This window comes from Coregonus clupeaformis, unplaced genomic scaffold (genome assembly GCF_020615455.1).
Source record: "Coregonus clupeaformis isolate EN_2021a unplaced genomic scaffold, ASM2061545v1 scaf0338, whole genome shotgun sequence".
Lineage (NCBI taxonomy): Eukaryota > Metazoa > Chordata > Actinopteri > Salmoniformes > Salmonidae > Coregonus > Coregonus clupeaformis.
Window position 1 is genome coordinate 349,896 of NW_025533793.1, and position 25,072 is coordinate 374,967.

Here is a 25,072-nt window from a genome sequence, read left to right on the forward strand (position 1 = left end):
AGATCATCATGATTTCACAAACACAGTTAATTTAACACCAGTAGTGTAGAAGGACAATGGCAGATGCATTTGGTTTATTCTCTTAAACAACATATAGATTCATCTTCCGTCTCCTAGAATTGTATGGTTATAATGGTTTACTAATGTGAAAATCAATGCATTTATTCAATATGGTTTTCAATAGAATATTATATACATATTATAATACATATTTTACTCTAAACTTAATATTTCTTGATGATGATTAGTACTTAAATGTCATTTTATGTACTCACAGAGCAGCTCTGGAGGCTTTGACCAATGGCAGCAGCCTCAGAAGACCTTCCTCTGATCTGGAGTATTTCTTCAGGTCAAACACATCCAGCTCCTTTTCTGAAGTCAGCAACACAAAGACCAGAGCTGACCACTGTGCAGGTGACAGTTCTTCTTCTGGGAAACTTCCTGAGCTCAGGTAGCTTTGGATCTCCTTCACTAGAGAATGGTCCTTCAGTTCATTCAGACAGTGGAACAGATTGATGCACCTCTCTGGAGAGGGATTCTCCCTGATCTTCTCCCTGATGTACTTGACTGTTTCTTCATGGCTCTGTGAGCTGCTTCTTGTCTTTGTCAGTAGACCTCGTAAGTGCTTCTGATTGGACTCCAGTGAGAGGCCCAGAAGGAATCGGAGGAACAGGTCCAGGTTTCCTGTCTCACTTTGTAAGGCTTTATCCACAGCACTCTTGTAGAAGGTAACTTTACGCTTGTGTCTGATCCTCACAGAAAAGTTACTGGACGTTGATTGAGGTTTGGCCATTAGATTCTCATTGTTGTTGATGAATGAGAGGAACACATATACAGCAGCCAGAAACTCCTGAATGCTCAGATGCACGAAGCAGTACACCTTGTCCTGGTTCAGCACACATTCCTCTTTAAAGAGCTGTGTGCACAATCCTGAGTACACTGAGGCTTCATTGACATCAATGCCAGCCTCTTTCAGGTCTTCTTCATAGAAAATTAGATTGCCCTCAACAAGCTGTTGAAAAGCCAGTTTTCCCAGTGTCAGAATGCTCTCTTTATTCCAGTGTGGACCTGTCTCTTCTTTCCCAAGATACTTTTCATTATTCTGTTTGGTATGAAACTCCACAAGGTGTGTGTACATCTCAGTCAGAGTCTTGGGCATCTCTTCTCTCTTATGTTTCAGCATGTGTTCAAGGACTATTGCAGAAATCCAACAGAAGACTGGAATATGGCACATGATGTGGAGGCTCCTTGATGTCTTTATGTGTGAGATGATTCTGCTGGCCAGGTCCTCATCACTGAATCTCTTCCTGAAGTACTCCTCCTTCTGTGGGTCATTGAACCCTCGTACCTCTGTCACCTGGTCAACACACCCTGAAGGGATCTTATTGGCTGCTGCAGGTCGGGTAGTTACCCAGAGGAGAGCAGAGGGAAGCAGATTTCCCTTGATGAGATTTGTCAGCAGAACATCCACTGAGGTTGACTTTGTGACGTCACAACATATCTTGTTCTTCTGGAAGTCTAGGGGCAGTCGGCACTCATCCAGACCATCAAAGATGAACAGAACTTTGTACTTGTCGTAGTTGGAGATTCTTGATTCTTTGGTTTCCATTGAGAAGTGATTGAGAAGTTCAATGAAAGTGTGATTGTCCCCTTTCATCAAATTCAGCTCCCGAAAAGGGAATGAAAATACAAATTGGACATCCTGATTTGCTTTTCCTTCAGCCCAGTCTAGAATGAACTTCTGCACAGAGACTGTTTTTCCAATGCCAGCGACTCCCTTTGTCAGCACAGTTCTGATAAGTTTGTCTTGTCCAGTTAAAGGTTTGAAGATGTCGTTACATTTGATTCCAGTCTCTGGTCTTACTTGTTTCCTGGTTGTTGTCTCAATCTGTCTCAGCTCATGTTCATTATTGACCTCTCCTGTTCCACCCTCTGTGATGTAGAGCTCTGTGTAGATCTTATTGAGAAGTGCTGGGTTTCCTTGTTTAGCGATCCCCTCAAATACACATTGAAACTTCTTCTTTAGATTAGATTTGAGTTTACGTTGGCAAATCACAGCAAGCTCATCTGAATGAAGAAATAACACAGAGGATATTAATATTATGTCTGTTTTAATGCCTACAGTATTGTGGGACTGTGTTATAACGTTTGAAGAGGTCACTAGGTGTTGTGTTAAGGCTGCTACAATATCACTGAGTTACACAGCTACATTAGCTGTACTTTAGCTACAGCTTTTAAATGTTCTAAAACAGCATTCAACATGAGGCAGACAGCTCTTACTTTTCTCCAGTGTGTCAGCAAGCTCCTTCTGGTTCATTTTCCTCAGGACGTGCAGTGTGATCTTCAGAGCCCCCTCTCTGGCACTGCTCTCCCGCTTCTCATCTTCAGCATCCACCACTTCCTTATCCTGCTTCTGACTCTCAAAGCCTTCTGGGAGTTCTGGACTAAGAATCCTCTTGAACATCTTCAGCTCGTTCTTCACAAATGTCATAATATTCTCTTCAAGCAACTGAAATAAATCAAGTAAATAAGTTAAGCAAGAGACTAAATGCTTTCTCAATAACACATGAATGAATGATTGACAGATCAACTTTACTTGAGGTAAACAAAAACAAATGTACATAACAGGACCACATACACTGAATATGGAGGCCAGGTCTGTTTGATGACTCTGGGAAGACTGACCACTGAGAATCTCTGACTCTGATCTCTCCTGTTGGTTTCTGTGGACAAAACATGAGGTTACATCTCCTCATCCAGGGAGTACGTACACACACACACACACACACACACACACACACACACACACACACACACACACACACACACACACACACACACACACACACACACACACACACACACACACACACACACACACACACACACACATAAAATAACAACAATGAGCCTATAAGGAGTACCAGTACTGAGTCAATGTGCAGGGGTACCAGGTAGTTGAGGTAATATGTACATGTAGGTAGGGGTAAAAGTGACTAGGCAATCAGGATAGAGATTACATCTCCTCATCCAGGGAGTGCACACACACACACACACACACACACACACACACACACACACACACACGCCCACACACACACACAGGGAGGGAATGTTGTGTTAGTTTAATATTGTTTCAGGACTATGAAAATGGAAAAAGGATTAGCCTATGGATTATGAAAACAACCAAAAGAAATGGGAAAATGGGAGAGGAGAAATGACTAGAGACAGTGTTGTTTAACTCACTGACCATGACCCATGAGTTCTTCTTACCTTTGTTCACTAGAAAAGTCTCCCTCTCTAAACTTCATAGGAGCTTCCATAGACTTGTCACTCTTCATGGACACACAGCTGGGTACAGGGGAGGCTGGTCTCTCCTGCTTGATTGGACTTCAACACAACAGAGACAAACATTACGTCTCTCATCTACTCTGAGCTCAGATGGGGAAACATAAGAATAGTTTCATTCCAAAACGCTATATATCCATTTTCAGAAATGTTCGTAAATTAGCTTTTATTGTTTAAAGAAATTATGAAAGAGATTGGTGTGTTTTTTCACTAGCTAATCATGGCATGTGATTGTTCAATGACAGACATGTATTTGTTTAAATCTATCACTTGATGGTGTCATTTCAGAGAGACAAATTGTCACGCCCTGGCTCTGGGGACTCTAATATGTTGAGCCAGGGTGTGTATAGTCTATGTGTGTTCTAGGTTTCACTTTCTGGTTTTGTAGATCTATGTTGGCCAGGGTGGCTCCCAATCAGAGACGGCTGTAGCTCGTTGTCTCTGATTGGGAGTCGTACTTAGGTAGCCGTTTGGCACTCTTTCATTGTGGTTTCTTGTTCGTATTTGGTTTGTGATTTACCATTGACTGTCACGTCATCGTTTTGTTGTTTTGATCATGTGATCATTTATTAAATAAATATGTTTGCCTTCAACGCTGCGCCTTGGTCTTCCTCTATGTATGACGATCGTGACACAAATAATCATGTTTTTTTGCATAATGCTCTATATCTGCCTCACTCTCAGAGAAATAAGTAGTACTGCTAGGTTTAACACAGTAATAATATATCTGCCTCACTCTCAGAGAAATAAGTAGTACTGCTAGGTTTTACACAGTAATAATATATATCTGCCTCACTATCAGAGAAATAAGTAGTACTGCTAGGTTTTACACAGTCAAATGTGACCGACCGGCTCGATTCGATCTTATGTAGCAACATTTGAAATTGTGTTTTTTACATTGGATAAAAGTAGAGACTCAGCTAGAAAAAGGTATATCATACACTACAGTTGAGGAACAATGGGAAAGTTATTCTGCTTTGAAAGATGATAAACTTGTAACCTCACTTTTGAGAAAAGCTGAATGTTTTGGTTCACCTACTGGAGAGCTCTTCTTTATCTACAGTGGTGTTACTTTGGCAGATAATGTCACCCATCTAAATAAATAGTTTATATTATATATATTATATATATATAGTTAACTTAATGTATGGTGTTGTTGGTTTATGTCAGTTTCATTGTTTGTTATGCTATACATGGTTATGTTATGGTTGTAAGTGGTAGAATGAACTAGAAAATGTCATATTTTGAAATTCTGAGTAATTACTACTTTAGTAAGGACATACTTTATTCAGCACTACTGCAGTTGCTAAATAATTCCAATAGATGGCAGCATAAGACCACAAATGACATTTCAGAAGATTTGTTTAGTTTTCTCCCTGGATACACCACTCCTCCCCCTCACAGGAAAACTCCTGCACACACTTTTTACTGCCCCTTTCCACACTGCTAAGGCAAGAGGAACGACTGAAAAAGCATTTAACAGGTTACTGTGAAATAATATAATGATGATTCATGTTTATTATTAGCTGTTTTTATGCTCATGTTTTGAAATTATACTTCATTACTATAACGATTATCAATAAGCCTGAACATTAATTCAGTCACCTCTGGTCGAGAAAAACGTATTTTCCTAGTACATTCATTGTCAGATTCATCAACCAGCAGCGAGCACTCTGCCTTCTAGCACAAGCGAGGGGCATGTTGAGGTACATTTGCTAACTGCGAGTGTTGCATGATGTAATTTATTGGCCGGTTGGAAGACGCACTCTTGTCTTTTCTATTCCGAGGTTGTTTACTCCCAATATTTTATAATGCATGTATACTAGGGTTGAGGTTAGCGCATCTGACTAGTGATTATTTACCTGGGGTTCATCACCTGCTATAGTTACTATTTAATTGCTCTTCCAAAAGCAACAAAGGACAAATACGAGATATATAGCTAGCTAAAGTAATGAGTGACCATTCTAGAAAATCATGGGACATTTAGTATTTGGTTGCATGCTATTTTATGTCAATCATATTGCTGCTTGTAGCCTATAACTGATGCTTCGTTGTCTTATGTTGCCATACAGTGGGGGAAAAAAGTTTTTAGTGAGCCACCAATTGTGCAAGTTCTCCCACTTAAAAATATTTGAGAGGCCTGTAATTTTCATCATAGGTACACATCAACTATGACAGACAAATTGAGAAAAAAAACCCTGAAAATCACATTGTAGGATTTTTTATGAATTTATTTGCAATTTATGGTGGAAAATAAGTATTTGGTCACCTACAAACAAGCAAGATTTCTGGATCTCACAGACCATTAACTTCTTCTTTAAGAGGCTCCTCTGTCCTCCACTCGTTACCTGTATTAATGGCACCTGTTTGAACTTGTTATCAGTATAAAAGACACCTGTCCACAACCTCAAACAGTCACACTCCAAACTCCACTATGGCCAAGACCAAAGAGCTTTCAAAGGACAGCAGAAACAAAATTGTAGACCTGCACCAGGCTGGGAAGACTGAATCTACAATAGGTAAGCAGCTTGGTTTGAAGAAATCAACTATGGGAGCAATTATTAGGAAATGGAAGACATACAAGACCACTGATAATCTCCCTCGATCTGGGGCTCCACGCAAGATCTCACTCCATGGGGTCAAAATGATCACAAGAACGGTGAGCAAAAATCCCAGAACCACACGGGGGACCTAGTGAATGACCTGCAGAGAGCTCGGGACCAAAAGTAACAAAGCCTACCATCAGTAACACACTACGCCGCCAGGGACTCAAATCCTGCAGTGCCAGACGTGTCCCCCTGCTTAAGCCAGTACATGTCCAGGCCCATCTGAAGTTTGCTAGAGTGCATTTGGATGATCCAGAAGAGGATTGGGAGAATGTCATATCGTCAGATGAAACGGAAATATAAATTTTTGGTAAAAACTCAACTCGTCGTGTTTGGAGGACAAAGAATGCTGAGTTGCATCCATAAGCATGGGGGGTGGAAACATCATGCTTTGGGGCTGTTTTTCTGCAAAGGGACCAGGACGACTGATCCGTGTAAAGGAAAAAGAATGGGGCCATGTATCGTGAGATTTTGAGTGAAAACCTCCTTCCATCAGCAAGGGCATTGAAGATGAAACGTGGCTGGGTCTTTCAGTATGACAATGATCCCAAACACACCGCCCGGGCAACGAAGGAGTGGCTTCGTAAGAAGCATTTCAAGGTCCTGGAGTGGACTAGCCAGTCTCCAGATCTCAACCCCATAGAAAATCTTTGGAGGGAGTTGAAAGTCCATGTTGCCCAGCGACAGCCCCAAAACATCACTGCTCTAGAGGAGATCTGCATGGAGGAATGGGCCAAAATACCAGCAACAGTGTGTGAAAACCTTGTGAAGACTTACAGAAAACGTTTGACCTGTGTCATTGCCAACAAAGGGTATATAACAAAGTATTGAGAAACTTTTTGTTATTGACCAAATACTTATTTTCCACCATAATTGCAAATAAATTAATTAAAGATCCTACAATGTGATTTTCTGGATTATTTTTCCTCATTTTGTCTGTCATAGTTGACGTGTACCATGATGAACATTACAGGCCTCACTCATATTTTTAAGTGGGAGAACTTGCACAATTGGTGGCTGACTAAATACTTCTTTCCCTACTGTATATTGGAAATATTTAGCAAATAAAAGTTATTAATTCACGTACAGACATTGGTGAGGCAGCTGAGAATAAAAACTAATGTGGCTTGTTTATCAAGCATTCTGCCTTGCAATAATACATATCATAAAATAACTAATAACAATCAAAAAAACAGCAAACGCTAAGACAGGTTTTGATTAACAAAATTGTTAATGGCCAGCAGCCATTTAGAAACAACAAATCGTCAAAGAAAAAGTGTTATTTCTTAATAAAAAAATGCATTCTGGCTGTTTAAATTGACCACATCTTGAAAAAGAGGATAGGACATACGTTTTGTTTAGGTTGTACACCTTTTTCTGAAAACAAATATGGTTAAACATGACCAGAAAATGTTTAACGTTTGATGGATATCCACCAGCCATTCCTAGCACTATTTGTGACCACAACGTGTGCTCAGGGGAACTGAGCTGCAGGTAGCTTAGTGGTTAAGAGCATAGTGCCAGTAACCCGAAAGGTCGCTGGTTCTAATCCCTGAGCCGACTAGTTGAAAAATCTGTCGATGTGCCCTTGAGCAAGGCACTTAACCCTAATTGCTCCTGTAAATTGCTCTGGATAAGAGGGTCTGCTAAATGACTAAAATGTAACAGTGAGCGCGCTCACCAAGTAGCCGTAACCTTGTTAATAATAAGTTACCTGAGGTAAACCTACAGGGTTAACACTCACCAAGTAGCCGTAACCTTGTTAATAATAAGTTACCTGAGGTAAACCTACATGGTTAACGCTCACCAAGTAGCTGTAACCTTGTTAATAATAAGTTACCTGAGGTAAACCTACAGGGTTAACGCTCACCAAGTAGCTGTAACCTTGGCAATAATAAGTTACCTGAGGTAAACCTACAGGGTTAACGCAGGCAGGTCTCATTGATAACAATAGTGAAGCTGGCATTGTGACGCAGAACAATGGGCTGGGAATAGAACGTTCTGAAGGCGAGTCGGTGTCACGTAGCTCAATAGAATAATAGGAGCTGGTAGGGTGAAAAATACCCTAAAATAAGGCCTGTTTTTTTCGCATGACTTCATAACCAGGGACAGAAGATAATATTATGAAACTGGGCTCCATGGCGGATGCAATGAACTAATTTTATCAGAAATAAACGTTGTAAAAAATGTCACTTGAGGCGCCCCGAAAATAATATTCAAAAGTTCAGTCCTTGGACACAGAGGGGTTAAACACTGAAGTGACAGAGGGAGCGTAGGCCAGCATCCGTCAAAGACAGAGGGAGAAGCCCTCCACGGTATTTAACAGGTGGAAGAAACAACCAGGGAGCTCCATCGGTCCACAAGAAATGCAGGAGCTGGTGATGATGTAGTGGTAGCTAGCATAACTAGGATGCTGCTGGTAGAGTAGCTAGCTTAGCTAGCTGTACCGACTAGCTTGGCTAGCTAGCAGGTCATTCGTCTGTCCCTCGAGGATGATGACGAATCCGGTGAACCACAAAATGAAACAAGGATAGCGAGAGAAAAGGATCTGGCTACACTCATACTGTCACTGACCAAAAAGCAAATTGAACAATAAACTTCGGCGTCTCAACACTGTAACGAACTCCGTTGTTGTTCCCCAAGATCACCTCAGTCCACTCTGCGCGTAACTGGACAATATGCTTGGCGCCAAACCGTACGTGGACGCGGACAGTTTCAGAACGCGGACATGAGCAGAGCCACACAATAAACTAAACCACGGATGTCAAACTCATTTTAGCTCAGGGGCCACATGGAGGAAAATCTATTCCCAAGTGGGCCGGACCGGAAAAATCATGGTATATATAACTTAAAAACAACAACTTCAGATTGTTTTCTTTGTTTTAATACGATCAACATACAACATAAAGCTGGAGCCTGAGGACAGTGTGTCCAAAATAGTGCAAGCACAACATCACTATTAATCATAAAACACGTCAAGTTTATTTGAAAATTCTAAAGAAAAAGAACACACAAACACACAATGCCTCAGTGATTAACAGAACTGTTTCACAGATCACAGAACTATATCAGGGTGTCATTTCTCAGGCAGAAATGTAGATACAAATAATGAAATCCTGTTCCCCAAACAAGTGCAAGAACCACAGAGTCAAGAATAGGTTAAATATACAAATAAAATAAAATCAATTAAAAACAATAGCACATCAACATAAAAACATATAAACATAAATCTGAAAGCGTTGCTCAAACTCCCGTAACAGTCCCGTTATTTTATCTTTGAACCGCTTCATGTCTGCCACATGTTGGGTCGCGCACACATTTTTCAGACAGGGGAAGTGAGCTGCATCACCACCGGCAAGTTGCGTCTCCCACAATGACAGCTTCAACTTGAAAGAACGTATGCTGTCATAATACTGCGTGACAACTTTGTTGCGCCCTTGCAGCTGTTTGTTAAAGTTATTCAGGTGCTCTGTAACATCCACCATAAATGCAAGGTCCTGCATCCATTCTGCGGAATGAAATTCTAACACTGGTTTGCCCTTTTCTTCCATGAACTGTTCAATTTCTTCTCGTAAATCAAAGAAACGCCTCAGCACAGCACCTCGGCTTAACCATCTTACCTCAGTGTGGTATGGCAGGCCATAGATGTGGTCTTTCTCTCTGAGAAGGCTGTCAAACTGACGGTGATTCAGGCTTCTGGATCGGATGAAATTAACAGTTTGGATGACCACCTTCATGACGTTATCTATCTTTAATGACTTGCAACACAAAGCCTCCTTGTGCAAAATACAGTGAAAAGTCAAAAAAATCACGTCCTCCATTTACATATTGCACTTTCTCTCTGAACTTTGTCACAACGCCTGCTTTTTTCCCGATCATTGAGGGCGCAGCATCTGTAGCCAGGCTGACAGCGCGGGACCAGTCCACTCCGACCCTGTCCAGCGCGCCGACAAGTGCGGTAAAAATATCAGCTGCTGTCGTTGTATCTGTCATCGGCACCAACTCCACGAAAACGCAATAAATGACTTTACTTTTTGCTTCAACTGGCTGTCCAAATCCACTGAAAGATCGGAAATCCTGTCTGCAACTGTTTCTTGTCAGGCTGATATTTGCAAAAGCCTGCCGCTTTTCAGGGCACACAATCTCCGCTGCCTTCATCATGCATGTTTTTACAAATTCACCCTCACTAAATGGTTTTGAAGCCACTGTGATTTCATTAGCAATGAGGTAGCTAGCTTTCACTGCAGCGTCACTGATGTCTCAGCTGTGAGTAAACACAGACTGCTGTTTCTTCAGACCCGCCAACAGTTCATTCACCTTCTCTCATCTCCGCTGTCCTTGAAAGTTGTCATATTTGTCGGCATGAAGACTCACATAGTGGCGACGAAGGTTATATTCTTTCAGCACTGCAACATGCTCTGAACACACCAAACATACATCTTTCCCATTCAATTCCGTGAATAAATAGGATGACCATTTTTCTTGGAACACTCTGCACTCTGCGTCCACTATTCTCTTTTTTGACAGAGACATATTGGGGCAATGAGGGTGCCAAAGCACATAATGTTAAAAGTAGAAGCCGTAATAAATATCGCGGGCAAAACAAAGTAGCTCATTGGCTGCACGTGCTTGACCTACTTGCTCTGCCCCGGTATAAGCAGTTTGCTTGCTTAACACAATTGGAACAGCAGTTTATTTTATTGAAAAATTGCAGCGTATTTTTATACTTTACCAAATTATTATAATTTGTTTTATTTTTTATTTTTATTTTTTAAATCATCTCGTGGGCCGGATTAAACCCGTTTGCGGGCCTGATCCGGCACGCGGGCCGGAGGTTTGACACCCCTGAACTAAACCAAGTCTTTACAGTCGGGTATATTAGTAATATTCATTTTTCTTTAAAATATGTAAAACAAACATTAAGTTTTTTTATAACAATATTTTGAGATCTGGGCCCGTATCCAAAAAGCGTCTCAGAGTAGAAAATGTGTCGTATAAGTGCTGAGAATAAAGCCATTTTAGTCCTACACTTATGGGTATAAATTAAAGCTATGCATGAAGCCTCTTTATTCATAAGTGTCCCACCTAGTTGGCAGAGATTTAGGACACCTCATGAGCTGTCCTAACCAGTTAAGAGGTACCAGCAGGTGTCTTGATAATAGAAACATGCAGTGAGTCAGTGGTTTCTGTGCCACATGTAGTTGCTTTGGAGCAGTGGTGACCTGTCATTCAGGGCAGAGCCCCACCTGTTTAGCAGATGCTCTTACCCAGAGCGATTTACAGTAAGTGCATTCATCTTAAGATAGCTAGGTGAGACAACCAGATAATACAGTCAAATATACCGGATACAAACATTGAATTTCAGCTAAACAATGGATAGATAGTGTTTTGCAAAAAATTAATAATAATAATAAACATCTAAAATCTATTAATTAAACATCTGAGAACAGTAATATTGAAGGTACCCATAAGCAACCATTTCTGATTAAAAAACTCATGTGAAAAATTGTGGAAATAGCATTTAGGAAATAAACTCTTAATAATTCTTAAACAAAATTGTCATCTCACCTCTTAGCTTTGGTGTCATGTTCCCCAGAGAGACTCATTTTAGAGGCAGGGCCCCCCTCCTCTCTCTCCCCAGAGAGACTCATTTTAGAGAACTGACCCCTAAACAGAGATGCAGCATGTTGGTTGTAGTTAACACAGTAATTGTTGAATGTGAATGGTTATCATTTATTAATTATCTCATATAAAACATTTACTAACAGACATATCGAAACAGTCAGGTGATTTAATGCAATCACATGAATATGTAGTTGTGACATCTCTTCTCCATGGTAACTGTCAATAATAATAATAAGTCACTGTTTGTTAAGGTAGTTATAGACAGTGCAGCAACACAAGGCCATGTCTCACACTTATTTGTATTCATTAAAAGTCGGCCATTTATTATTTTTGAATTTGTTTTTTTCTAAACGTATCTGAGAATGTAGACAGAAGGGCTAAAACAGGCTTGATTGATCTGGGGGGGATCAGTGATCCATACAGAAAGGTTTTTTGCAACAATTAAGAGATTTTATATTATTTAAAGTAGGCTAGGTTATAATGTATAACAGTTTTTTGTTGTTGTTGTGTAAAGCAGATCAAGGTCTATACCTCAGCAAGTGGCGACCCGTCATTCAGTGCAGGTGGCCTTTCCTGTTTTGCATGTTACTGTGGCATTAATATGTCACATATCAGTTTGCTAACAATGTAAAAAATATATACACTACCAGTCAACAGTTTTAGAACACATACTCATTCAAGAGTTTTTCTTTATTTTTTACTATTTTCTACATTGTAGAATAATAGTGAAGACATCAAAACTATGAAATAACACATATGGTATCATATAGTAACCAAAAAAGTGTTAAACAAATCAAAATATATTTTATATTTGAGATTCTTCAAATAGCCACCATTTTTCCTTGATGACAGCTTTGCACACTCTTGGCATTCTCTCAACCAGCGACTCGTCATTAAGGGCAGGTGGCCTTTCCTATTTTGCATGTTATTTTGGCATTAATACGTGTCACATATCAGTTTGCAAAAAATACAAAAAAATATATATATATATCTTTGAGTTAATATAGCCGCATACAAACATGGTCTCTTTTTTGTTTTCTTGAGTAAGGCAACTCCAAAATGCAGGTGTTTCAGCCTAGCTCAGTGCTTTCTGTGGTGGTGGGGCAAGCCAGAAGAAAATACAAAGCGTTGCTTCGTGATTGGCTCAGTGTTCTGTCACTCATGGGGACACTACGTCACCGCCAAGTCAAAGGGTAGAGCTAGAAAATTCAAGCCCCTTCGGTGCTGCCATAGAGTTACATTAGAAGTGCCCATCCAAGAAGGTCATTGGCCAACAGATAAAATGACGTCAAATCACATTATATCTACAGTAGCTTTGATTGAACTGATCAGGTCAATATCATACTTTCAAAATCTTAGCCAGCAGTCATCATCATGAATCAAGTTGACAATCTACAGGCAAATCCTTTTTAATCCTTGTCATATGAAGAGAAACAATGAAGAGAAATGATAGGACAGCTGTTGGGACTCTGCTGTTGGGACTCTGCTGTTGGGACTCTGCTGTCGGGACTCTGCTGTTGGGACTCTGCTGTTGGGACTCTGCTGTCGGGACTCTGCTGTCGGGACTCTGCTGTCGGGACTCTGCTGTCGGGACTCTGCTGTTGGGACTCTGCTGTTGGGACTCTGCTTTATGTAGGCCCTAACAGTTTGTGGGCACCGTTTGTCACCGTTATAGTGCAATGAATGTATTGTTTAGTGTTGTGTTGTGGAGTGGCTTTGCTGGCATGCATCCCACTTTATTTATGTTTTGCCCCACCAAGATTGACATGCTAAAATCACCGCTGACCTCAGCTATAGCCTAGATGACCAGCCTAAACCTGTTCAGATCAGTTCCCATAACGTTATAGACCTAACAGTAGCAGGACAGAGCTTGTAGCCTAGGCATGGTATTTTACACACCATTTCAAATGGAGACCATCAGGTTTGTCAGCATGATATGAGATCATAGCTCAAACCTACTCTGACTATTGAATGTCTGACGTCGACCTAACCTTATAATAGTTTGTAGTTTAGCCTAGACCTACGAGAGTCTGCCCGTCTTTCCTACATATCAACACATTTATCCGACTTCTAATGTTACCGAGAAATACGTGCCACAGTTTCAACAGCCATTGTGTAACTGCGTAGGCTACACACTTACTTCCACGTTCATATGAGGAAATCACATAACTTCTTACAGTCGCTGGTGCAGCCGCCTGTTCTCTTGGAGATGAAGTAGCTTTTATAGGCAACTCATTCAACCAGCCTAAACAACAGTAAATAAAAGATGTCAAATGGTCAAAAGTCAATCCTGATATGGCCATGTACATCAAAGAGAGGTGTATTGCTACAGATGTAGGATCTTAATTTTAGCCAGTTTGCTACAGCAGGAAAATAATCCTGCAGCAACAGGACATTTTAATTATTATGGGAATGGCCGGCAGGGATGTAGCTCAGTTGGTAGAGCATGGCATTTGCAACGCCAGGGTTGTGGGTTCGATTCCAGTATAAAAAAATTAAATGTATGCACTCGCAATGTATGTAAGTCGCTCTGGATAAGAGCGTCTGCTAAACGACTAAAATGTAAAAAATCACCATCTAGAATTATGTGTACAGATGTAGGATCTTAATTTGATCACCCCCCCCACTGCAGAATAACTTTCCCTCAACGCAGTAAATGTAAAACTTGTAGTGCATTTGAGGTTTTAAAAGGCTTCTGAAGTTTGTAATTTCCAATTAGAAATGGCAGACTTGAGATTTCCTTACTAAAAATGTATCAACCGCTACAAAAATGTCCATTAATGATAATTCACATTTCCTGTTGCTGCAGGAATTTTTTCCTGCTGTAGCAAACTGGCTCAAATTAAAATCATACATATGTACATGCAAATGTCCTTGGCGAATAAAGGTGATTCTGATTCTACAAAGGTTGAGTCTCTAGATTCCCTTGCTGCTCTGGGGAAATAATGAAATGGTTGTCATAGTGATTTAAACTGGGCCTGGTTATCTCCAAACTCTGAGACCATGTAATTTGTTATATTTCACGCAATTGATAAAGGAAGCTAGAAGGCTGAACCCAGAAGACAACTGTAAATAAACACTAACTGATATTATCCTCAAATCCTTTCACTCATATTGTTGTGTCTCGTTGTTCAACGGACGTCGGGTAGCCTGTGATATTAATATTGTATCAAACAGCGGGGCAGGGCAGTGAACCCAGGTCGCTGGCCAAAACTAGGTTAACCCTATTGCTGCAATGGGAATTGTAACCTGTCTCACACTGCCCCCTATAAAAGCAAGTCACGTGCTTCGACTACTCAGACCCCTCACACATCCGGGCCGTGCAATCTGATGGCCTCACAGACACCATACTACTTCTGACACCAATGTAGCAAACAGCGGGGCAGGGAAGTGAACCCAGGTTGCACTTGTAAAAAGGCAAACAACCTACGCATCGCGCCACTGGTGCCAATTGGGTTACTTGGTTGGAATTACATCATAGTACATGGGAATAATGATGCATTATATTTAGTAAAGTGGTTTCTTGAATCAAACACAACAACATTTTCAGTCACCTCCTCCTTGTGTGAAGGACAAGTAGATAAACAGGTTAATGTCAAGCTCTGCATGTTTTTTGGAATGTCTCATGGAATGTAGGCTTACATTGAACACCACACATTGGCTGCTACTGTAGGCTGAATGATAGAACAGCTATTTCCATGTTAAATGTTATTGGAGGCCTTTTTTATATTATGATCAAATAGCCTACTTGGTCTCTGTCTAAACTGTAACTTAAAGTGGGTACAGCCTCAGTGTTCACAGTAAACTCACGCCGGAAGTTGCACAGATTGCTACACTATAGTAGAACTATGATACAATTACATTTATCATGCGAAATGTGAAATGTAGAACTATGACGAATGAATATTGATGTATTGAATTCACAGGAGGTTGGTGGCACCTTAATTGGGGAGGACGGGCTTGTGGTAATGGCTGGAGCGGAATAGGTGGAATGGTATCATTAATATGAGCCGTCCTCCCCTCAGCAACCTCCACTGATTGAATTTGACTTGCCCACGTCCAGTTAGCACCATTTTGTATGATTAAACTGTCAAGTTATTATATATTTTCCGTTCTGCTGAGAGAGCACCTTCCTGATGACTAGCACTCTGTACATTCCTATGGATGATGCCTGAGCTGGAATGTGAAGCTAACTGAAGCTAACTTTAGAAAACATGTATATCTAGCTAGCATCTTAGTCCACCCCTCAGGCTACATTCAGGTTTCAGCATCAGGCAGACATCAACAGCCGAGTTGTAGGCTACTACCTGGGTTGTATTAATTAGTTTACACAGTAGCCAACAGTTTTGCAACAATTCATAAACAGTTTACTCCAAACGCTGTACAACATGACCTAAACGGTTTCTGTTGCCAAACGTTTTGCTACGGTGGGCACTAATGAACACACACAACCTGTTTTGAGAAAGTGTAAGTTGTTGTTAGTCTTTCCACAGTATTTATTAGTCTCTCTTTCACACAACATACCTTCCTGAGTGAAAAGAGTTAACAGTAGATTAGAAAGAGAAAATGTTGTTGCTTGTTGTGTTTTAAGCCTGTTTTGAAAAGACAAGTCTATAGACCTATGATACAGTACACTCTTAGAAAAAAGAGTTCCAAAAGGGTCCTCTGGCTGTCCCCACAGGAGAACGCTTTTGGGTTCCAGGTAAATCCCTTCTGGCTTCCATGTAGAACCCTCTGTGGAAAGGATACTTAATGGAACCCAAAAGGGGGTTCTACCTAGGACCAAAAAGGGTTCTACAAAGGGTTCTCCTATGGGGACAGCCAAAGAACCCTTTTAGATTCTAGATACTGTAGGAGTGATCACCCTGGGGCACACAGATGGAAACAGAACAGATTCACCCCATGCATCTAATTTATATCGAAAATATTTTAAGGAGAGTAGGCCTATTATAACACAGTCCACAAAACATATCATCAACTATATAAATACACATAACAATATCATAAACTGTATGAATACACATAACAATATCATCAACTATATGAATACACATAACAATATCATCAACTATATTAATACACATAACAATATCATCAACTATATTAATACACATAACAATATCATCAACTATATTAATACACATAACAATATCATCAACTATATTGATACACATAACAATCGTCGTCTTACCTTTTATGTGTCTCTCAATAGAAGTAGAGTCTGGAATGATCATTCGGTGGTGGAAAGTTCCTTTCGTTTGCTCAACTCATTTCCATATCAGGTTCTACCTGTTCTCTCTCCCACTCCCTGTCTCTTTATAGATCTTACAATGTGTCTTGGCATACATTCTACAAGTTTCTGGAACTCTGTTGGAGAGATGTGACATCATTCTTCCACAAGACATTCCATAATATTAGTGTTTTGTTGATGGTTGTCTTCAATTGGGTTGAGACCTGGTGACTGAGACGGCCATGGCATATTGCGAAACATCAGCAAGTTCAGCAGTCTTCATCACTGAAGCTCCTGCCAAACGTGCCCCAACAATCACCAGTCATTAAGCTCTTCCCGAGCAGGGTCACAGTCTCTCTTCGTTGCAACTCCTCTCTCCCCAGGGGTAGCAGCTCCTCTCTCCCCAGGGGTAGCATCTCCTCTCTCCCCAGGGGTAACAGCTCCTCTCTCCCCATGGTAGCATTTCCTCTCTCCCCAGGGGTAACAGCTCCTCTCTCCCCAGGGGTAGCAGCTCCTCTCTCCCCAGGGGTAACAGCTCCTCTCTCCCCAGGGGTATCAGCTCCTCTCTCCCCAGGGGTATCAGATCCTCTCTCCCCAGGGGTAACAGCTCCTCTCTCCCCAGGGGTAACAGCTCCTCTCTCCCCAGGGTAGCAGCTCCTCTCTCCCCAGGGGTAACAGCTCCTCTCTCCCCAGGGGTAACAGCTCCTCTCTCCCCAGGGGTAGCAGCTCCTCTCTCCCCAGGGGTAGCAACTCCTCTCTCCCCAGGGGTAGCATCTCCTCTCTCCCCAGGGGTAACAGCTCCTCTCTCCCCAGGGGTAGCAACTCCTCTCTCCTCAGGGGTAACAGCTCCTGTCTCCCCAGGGGTAACAGCTCCTCTCTCCCCAGGGGTATCAGCTCCTCTCTCCCCAGGGGTAGCAGCTCCTCTCTCCCCAGGGGTAGCAGCTCCTCTCTCCCCAGGGTAGCAGCTCCTCTCTCCCCCAGGGGTAACAGCTCCTCTCTCCCCAGGGGTAACAGCTCCTCTCTCCCCAGGGGTAACAGCTCCTCTCTCCCCAGGGGTAGCAACTCCTCTCTCCCCAGGGGTAGCATCTCCTCTCTCCCCAGGGGTAACAGCTCCTCTCTCCCCAGGGGTAGCAACTCCTCTCTCCCCAGGGGTAACAGCTCCTCTCTCCCCAGGGGTATCAGATCCTCTCTCCCCAGGGGTAGCAGTTCCTCTCTCCCCAGGGGTAACAGCTCCTCTCTCCCCAGGGGTAGCAGCTCCTCTCTCCCCAGGGGTATCAGCTCCTCTCTCCACAGGGGTTGAAGCTCCTCTCTCCCCAGGGGTAGCAACTCCTCTCTCCCCAGGGGTATCAGCTCCTCTCTCCCCAGGGGTGGCAGTTCCTCTCTCCCCAGGGGTAACAGCTCCTCTCTCCCCAGGGGTAGCAACTCTTCTCTCCCCAGGGGTAGCAGCTCCTCTCTCCTCAGGGGTATCAGCTCCTCTCTCCCCAGGGGTAGCAGCTCCTCTCTCTCCAGGGTTAGCAGCTCCTCTCTCCTCAGGGGTAACAGCTCCTGTCTCCCCAGGGGTAACAGCTCCTCTCTCCCCAGGGGTAACAGCTCCTCTCTCCCCAGGGGTAGCAGCTCCTCTCTCCCCAGGGGTAGCAGCTCCTCTCTCCTCAGGGGTAACAGCTCCTGTCTACCCAGGGGTAGCAGCTCCTCTCTCCCGAGGGGTATCAGCTCCTCTCTCCCCAGGGGTAGCAGCTCTTCTCTCCCCAGGGGTAGCAGCTCCTCTCTCCCCAGGGGTATCAGCTCCTCTCTCTCCAGGGGTAACAGCTCCTCTCTCCCCAGGGGTAACAGCTCCTCTCTCCCCAGGGGTAACAGCTCCTCTCTACCCTAGGATGTGAAGACATCGGTGGCTTAGCCCACAGCCAGTAGGGGGGTCCGGGACGGAATTTCAACAGCTAAATCCATGAATACATCACTAGTGTATTGCCAAAAACCACTCAAGAACTTCAAATATAGACTCTGACCTGTCCAATGAGCCAATCTGATTAAATAATCCCACAGTACCTAAACCTAGACTGAGTGTTATCCAGTCCCCCCCTCTCTCTCTCTCTATCTCTCTCTCTCTCTCTCTCTCTCTCTCTCTCTCTCTCTCTCTCTCTCTCTCTCTCTCTCTCTCTCTCTCTCTCTCTCTCACACACACACAGTGCAGTAATTAGAATCCCTATATCAGCTTTTAGTGATAGTATACTGTGTGCTCTTTCTCTTTCCATCACTTTCTCTGTGTCGTCTAGTGATGTCTTTCATCTTGTCTGGTGTCTCTCTCCATCGACTCCCGAGTGGCGCAGTGGTTTAAGGCACTGCATCGCAGTTCTAGCTGTGCCATTAGAGATCCTGGTTCGTGACCGGGAGACCCATGGGCGGCGCACAATTGGTCCAGCGTCGTCCAAGGTAGGGGAGGGTTTGGCCGGCAGGGATGTGCGTTCGTTTCCCACGGGGGGCCAGTATGAAAAATAAAAAATAAAAATAAAAAAACATGTATGCATTTACTAACGGTAAGTCGCTCTGGATAAGAGCGTCTGCTAAATGACTAAAATATAATATCCTGTTCTTCTGTTGCTGTCTCTGTGTCTTGTCTGGCGTCTCTCTCCATCATATCCTATTCTTCTGTTGCTGTCTCTGTGTCTTGTCTGGCGTCTCTCTCCATCATATCCTATTCTTCTGTTGCTGTCTCTGTGTCTTGTCTGGTGTCTCTCTCCATCATATCCTATTCTTCTGTTGCTGTCTCTGTGTCTTGTCTGGTGTCTCTCTCCATCATATCATATTCTTCTGTTGCTGTCTCTGTGTCTTGTCTGGTGTCTCTCTCCATCAACAGAAATATTGATGAGGGTTAGGCCAACTCCAATTCAACATTGAAAACATGAAAACACGACTACATAACACCATTAAATACAGTTGGAATATAGTTACAACACTAAACTGTTTCCATCAAACAGAAAAACAACAAGAAAGCTGGATAAACACATTTAGATTTCTACATACTGCACGTTGCTTTTGCATTACCCATACATCTGTTTAAGGTCATACAAAGGCAGAGTGCAGTATCAGCATTTAAGGAGTCATAGGTCAGATCAGTGGTCATGGTTGATATGATTGGACCAAAAAACCCAACTTTAAAGCCATTTTTCTCAGATTCACTGTTTGCGTAGACTGCTCTTTGCCTTTGTAGGGCAGTAGTTCAGGTGGCTTCCCTTGCCCTTAGTCTGCCTCCTGTCCCTCCTATCGCCATGGAGACACCTTCCTGAAAACAATGACTCCATGCTTTGCTGAAACCTGTTCTGCCAGTTCATGTCCTTAAAGATGAATGTTGGAATGTTCCAATGTGGTTACCCCAAAAAGATGACAAGACAGATCACACATCCATAACCTGTTTCCTGCTTGTAGCAGGCCACGTTCACAGGAATCCTTTTCTCTAATTATAGGTCATATGATTTCATGAGAATATTTTTTTGGAGTGAGAGTGTAATGCAAGTCAAGGTGTCCTTGGATGAATGTCAACAAGATTTATAACCAGCATTGTTAAATTAACTGTTGTAATAAATAAAATAAAATATTTGTAAATGTATTGTCACAGACACCGGATAGATGCAGTGAAATGTGTTGTTTTACAGGGTCATAGTATTACGGCGCCCCCTGGAGCAAATCAGGTGTAAGTGCCTTGCTTAAGGGCACAGACAGATTTTTACCTTGACGGCTCAGGTATTTGAACCAGCAACCTTTCAGTTACTGGCCCCACTAGGTAATCTTACCATACCAGTTCACGCCCTAAAATAAGACACTGTTCAAGTGTTCAAATGTAGTCCATGAAGAGGTATTAGGATTATGTACATAGCTATTCTGCCGTACAATTGCAAACTGCTGCTACACATTTGTTCAAAGATGAGTTCAGACCTAAATCAGGCTTCATAGTATCTGTTATATCTTGTGACAAAGTGTCCTGGTTCAATTATCTTCCGTTTCAGAGAAAATGGAGGGTCAAATTTGATGCAACTACAAAATCCCAGTAAAAACCAAGGAAACAGTGTAAGTGAGGTTACTGCCATCTGGCTTTGTTCCACCATGTTCTACTGCAGTTACTACGGTTTTCCTTGGTATTCTATCAGGCTCTGAGTTCAGGCCATCACGACCATGACACTCACCCTCACACACTCCATGAGACAGCCAGCTATCCAGTTATCACCAGAATAAAACACGGCACACTCACGCAGAAACATTATGGTTTAACTCGCATTGAAATGAAAAAATACCCAGATAATGGTAAGAAAGATAGCAAACAAAATATTGAAACGCTCGCTAACATAAAGAAAAGGACAGCATTGATAGTAATACAAAGTTACATAAGTATAAACATTCTCCGTGATGAAATAGTTCTTACCTTATGGATAAAAACAGCTTGAGGGTTGCTACAATACAACATTTAAAACATGAAAACACAACTACACAACACCATTAAAAACCACAAGAAAGCTGGATAAACACATTTAGATTTTTTAGATACTGCACTTTGCTTCTGCATGACCCATACAGCTGTTTAAGGTCATACAAAGGCAGAGTGCAGTATCAGCATTTTAGGGGTCATAGGTCAGATCAGTGGTCATAATAAGATGATACATCAGTGCATTTACACTCATCAACCTACGACATATTTGGCTGAACAGCAAAAACAACTTTAAAGCCTTTTTTGTCTTCAGTTGTACTGTTTTCTAGTTGATGCTCTTTGCCTTTGTAGGGCCGTTTATTCAAGCGGTCAATGGACAACAACTCTTAATGCCATCACGGGGAAAACACTTTTGAAACCAGTTTTGACCTTTGTTAAAAAAAGAGGGGGATCCAAGCTTTCCATTGATAACACCTTTATTTCTATACTCCTACAATTGCGCTAATGCTTTGTTTTAAAAATGCAGTTACAACCGGAGTATCAAGCATGGTTTAGGATCATTCACAACAGAGCTCTAACAATTTCACAACATTCAGTTCAGTGTTAGTGGCTGTTGCTGTGGTTGAATGATGTTGCTTGCAGAATGCAGCCTTGGTGCACCATGGTCTCCCTGTTGGGATCCTGTACTCAGTAGGAGGTAAACCCTGTGATGATGGTGCAGGGTTTTGTGCCATCATTTGCATGAATGCCTCATAGGCCAAAGAGAAGCCGTGGTGAAGTTCAGTCCAGTTTCTTTTTGTCACCCATTGCTTGTGATGTTGGAGGAGAGTTTACTGAATGCCTCATAGGCGTCGTGGTCAGCTTCAGTCCAGTCTCTTTTACTGTCATCCACTGAACTTTTCCTTGTTTACGTTTGAGGTTTTAACCGTGGAGTGTGTGACTGTCACCGGCCCCAGTGCGACCAGGTGGTGTCTCCAGTATGACCAAATCAAATCAAATGTTATTTGTCACTTACACGTGTTTAGCAGATGTTATTGCGGGTGTAGCGAAATGCTTGTGCTTCTAGCTCCGACAGTGCAGTAATATCTAACAAGTAATATCTAACAATTTCACAACATATACCCAATACACACACAACTAGTAAGGAATGGAATTTAAGAATATATATATATATGGACAAGCAATGACAGAGCGGCATGGACTAAGATACAGTAGAATATTATAGAATACAGTAAATACATATGAGATGAGTAGTGCAAGATATGTAAACATTATTAAAGTGACTAGTGTTCATTTTCTTAAAGTGGCCAGTGATTTCAATAGGCAGCAGCAGCATCTAATGTGCTAGTTAGTGATGGCTATTTAACAGACTGATGGCCTTGAGATAGAAGCTGTTTTTCAGTTTCTCGGTCCCAGCTTTGATGCACCTGTACTGACCTCGCCTTCTGGATGATAGCGGGGTGAACAGGCAGTGGCTCGGGTGGTTGATGTCCTTGGTGATCTCTTTGGCCTTCCTGTGACATCACTGGTGTCTCCAGTGAGACCAGGTGGTGTCTCCAGTGATACCAGGTGGTGTCTCCAGTGAGACCAGGTGGTGTCTCCAGTGAGACCAGGTGGTGTCTCCTATGAGACCAGGTGGTGTCTCCAATGAGACCAGGTGGTGTCTCCAATGAGACCAGGTGGTGTCTCCAGGGAGACCAGGTGGTGTCTCCAATGAGACCAGGTGGTGTCTCCAGTGAGACCAGGTGGTGTCTCCTATGAGACCAGGTGGTGTCTCCAGTGAGACCAGGTGGTGTCTCCAGTGAGACCAGGTGGTGTCTCCAGTGAGACCAGGTGGTGTCTCCAGTGATACCAGGTGGTGTCTCCAGGGAGACCAGGTAGTGTCTCCAGGGAGACCAGGTGGTATCTCCAGTGAGACCAGGTGGTGTCTCCAGTGAGACCAGGTGGTGTCTCCAGTGAGACCAGGTGGTGTCTCCTATGAGACCAGGTGGTGTCTCCAATGAGACCAGGTGGTGTCTCCAATGAGACCAGGTGATGTTTCCAGTGAGACCAGGTGGTGTCTCCTATGAGACCAGGTGGTGTCTCAAATGAGACCAGGTGGTGTCTCCAGTGAGACCAGGTGGTGTCTCCTATGAGACCAGGTGGTGTCTCCAGTGAGACCAGGTGGTGTCTCCAATGAGACCAGGTGGTGTCTCCAGTGAGACCAGGTGGTGTCTCCTATGAGACCAGGTGGTGTCTCCAATGAGATCAGGTGGTGTCTCCTATGAGACCAGGTGGTGTCTCCAATGAGACCAGGTGGTGTCTCCAGTGAGACCCGGTGGTGTCTCCTATGAGACCAGGTGGTGTCTCCAATGAGACCAGGTGGTGTCTCCAGTGATACCAGGTGGTATCTCCAGTGAGACCAGGTGGTCTCTCCAATGAGACCAGGTGGTGTCTCCAATGAGACCAGGTGGTGTCTCCTATGAGACCAGGTGGTGTCTCCAATGAGACCATGTGGTGTCTCCAGTGAGATCAGGTGGTGTCTCCTATGAGACCAGGGCACTGCTCACAGAAGTTTCTTCTTCTTTCTCTGTAGCTCCACCTCCTTTCTTGTTGGCTTCATCTCCTTGGAAGATGGCCGTCTTCTCCTTGGGAGTCTTTGAGTACATTTCCATCTCCCAAGCTGAGACAACAGGGAGATGTGTTATGGATATTGTGTCAGTGGGCTTGGTCTGGTTGGATTTGGAGTGGATGCCGGTTCTGGGTGCTTTGTTTCCTTGATTGTAATCTTGTTTCCTTTCCTAGTCTCCTTTCCTTTGTTTCTTGATGCTTTGAGTTTTGCTGTTATGGCTGCAATCTCAGTTTCCATTGCCGACTTTTCTTTCCTTGCTTGCAATTCCGCGTGCTCCTTTTCCAAAGCGTGTTTTTGCTTCAATCCAGCAGCACGTTCTACAAGAACAGCACGTTTAGCTTCAGCTTCAGGTTCCATTCGAGATATGGAGTTGCTGATGACCTTCCACTGGTGAAATTCCTTCCACTTGACTTGGTCGAACTAGACAGACACCAGTCTGAAAGATCAACGTGCTCCCTCTCCTCCTTAAACAATTGCTTCACTGAATATTGGAGGGCAATGAATGTGTTCATGTGCTGCTGCAACACTCTTCTGGCTTTGTTCATAGCCCTCACAGGCTTCACATTTCCAGTTAGTCTCTTCTTGAAGATATATGTTTCCTTATTCGATTTCAATGATTGTTTCCACACAAAAATAGGTTCATAAAAATGTAGCAAACACTTTCCAACGTTTCAAATTCGTAAAAGCACCCTGTTGGCACTTACAACTTGTCTTCACAGTTTCCAGTTGACAGGCAGAGCTTGGCATCAATTCGGTCTATTCCATTGGGCGCGTCTGGGACGCAGCATTCAACAAGAAGGGGGCGGCAGAGGAAAGAAGGGGGCGCGCAGAGGAAAGAAGGGGGCGCGCAGAGGAAAGAAGGGGGCGCGCAGAGGAAAGAAGGGGGCGCGCAAGAGGAAAGAAGGGGGGTGCGCAGAGGAAAGAAGGGGGGCGGCAGAGGAAAGAAGGGGGCGCGCAGAGGAAAGAAGGGGCGCAGCAGAGGAATGAAGGGGGCGCGCAGAGGAAAGAGAAGGGGGCGCGCAGAGGAAAGAAGGGGGCGCGCAGAGGAAAGAAGGGGCGCGCAGAGGAAAGAAGGGGCGCGCAGAGGAAAGAAGGGGGGCGCCCAGAGGAAAGAAGGGGGTGGCAGAGGAAAGAAGGGGGCGCGCAGAGGAAAGAAGGGGGCGGCAGAGGAAAGAAGGGGGCGCGCAGAGGAAAGAAGGGGGCGCGCAGAGGAAAGAAGGGGGCGCGCAGAGGAAAGA

At 43.2% G+C, this 25,072-nt stretch overlaps 1 protein-coding gene across 1 annotated transcript in view; it reads right to left on the reverse strand.

Moving 5' to 3' along the window:
* Positions 1-23,877, reverse strand: part of LOC121555242 (stonustoxin subunit beta-like) — a gene marked incomplete at its 3' end in the record, with an annotated part of 38,200 nt that extends 14,323 nt beyond the window's left edge. Inside the window, exon 1 of the mRNA XM_045214919.1 lies at positions 23,773-23,877. Coding sequence (XP_045070854.1) covers positions 23,773-23,877 — 105 coding nt within the window. The remainder of the gene's footprint in view (positions 1-23,772) is intronic.
* Positions 23,878-25,072: the final 1,195 nt, after the last annotated feature.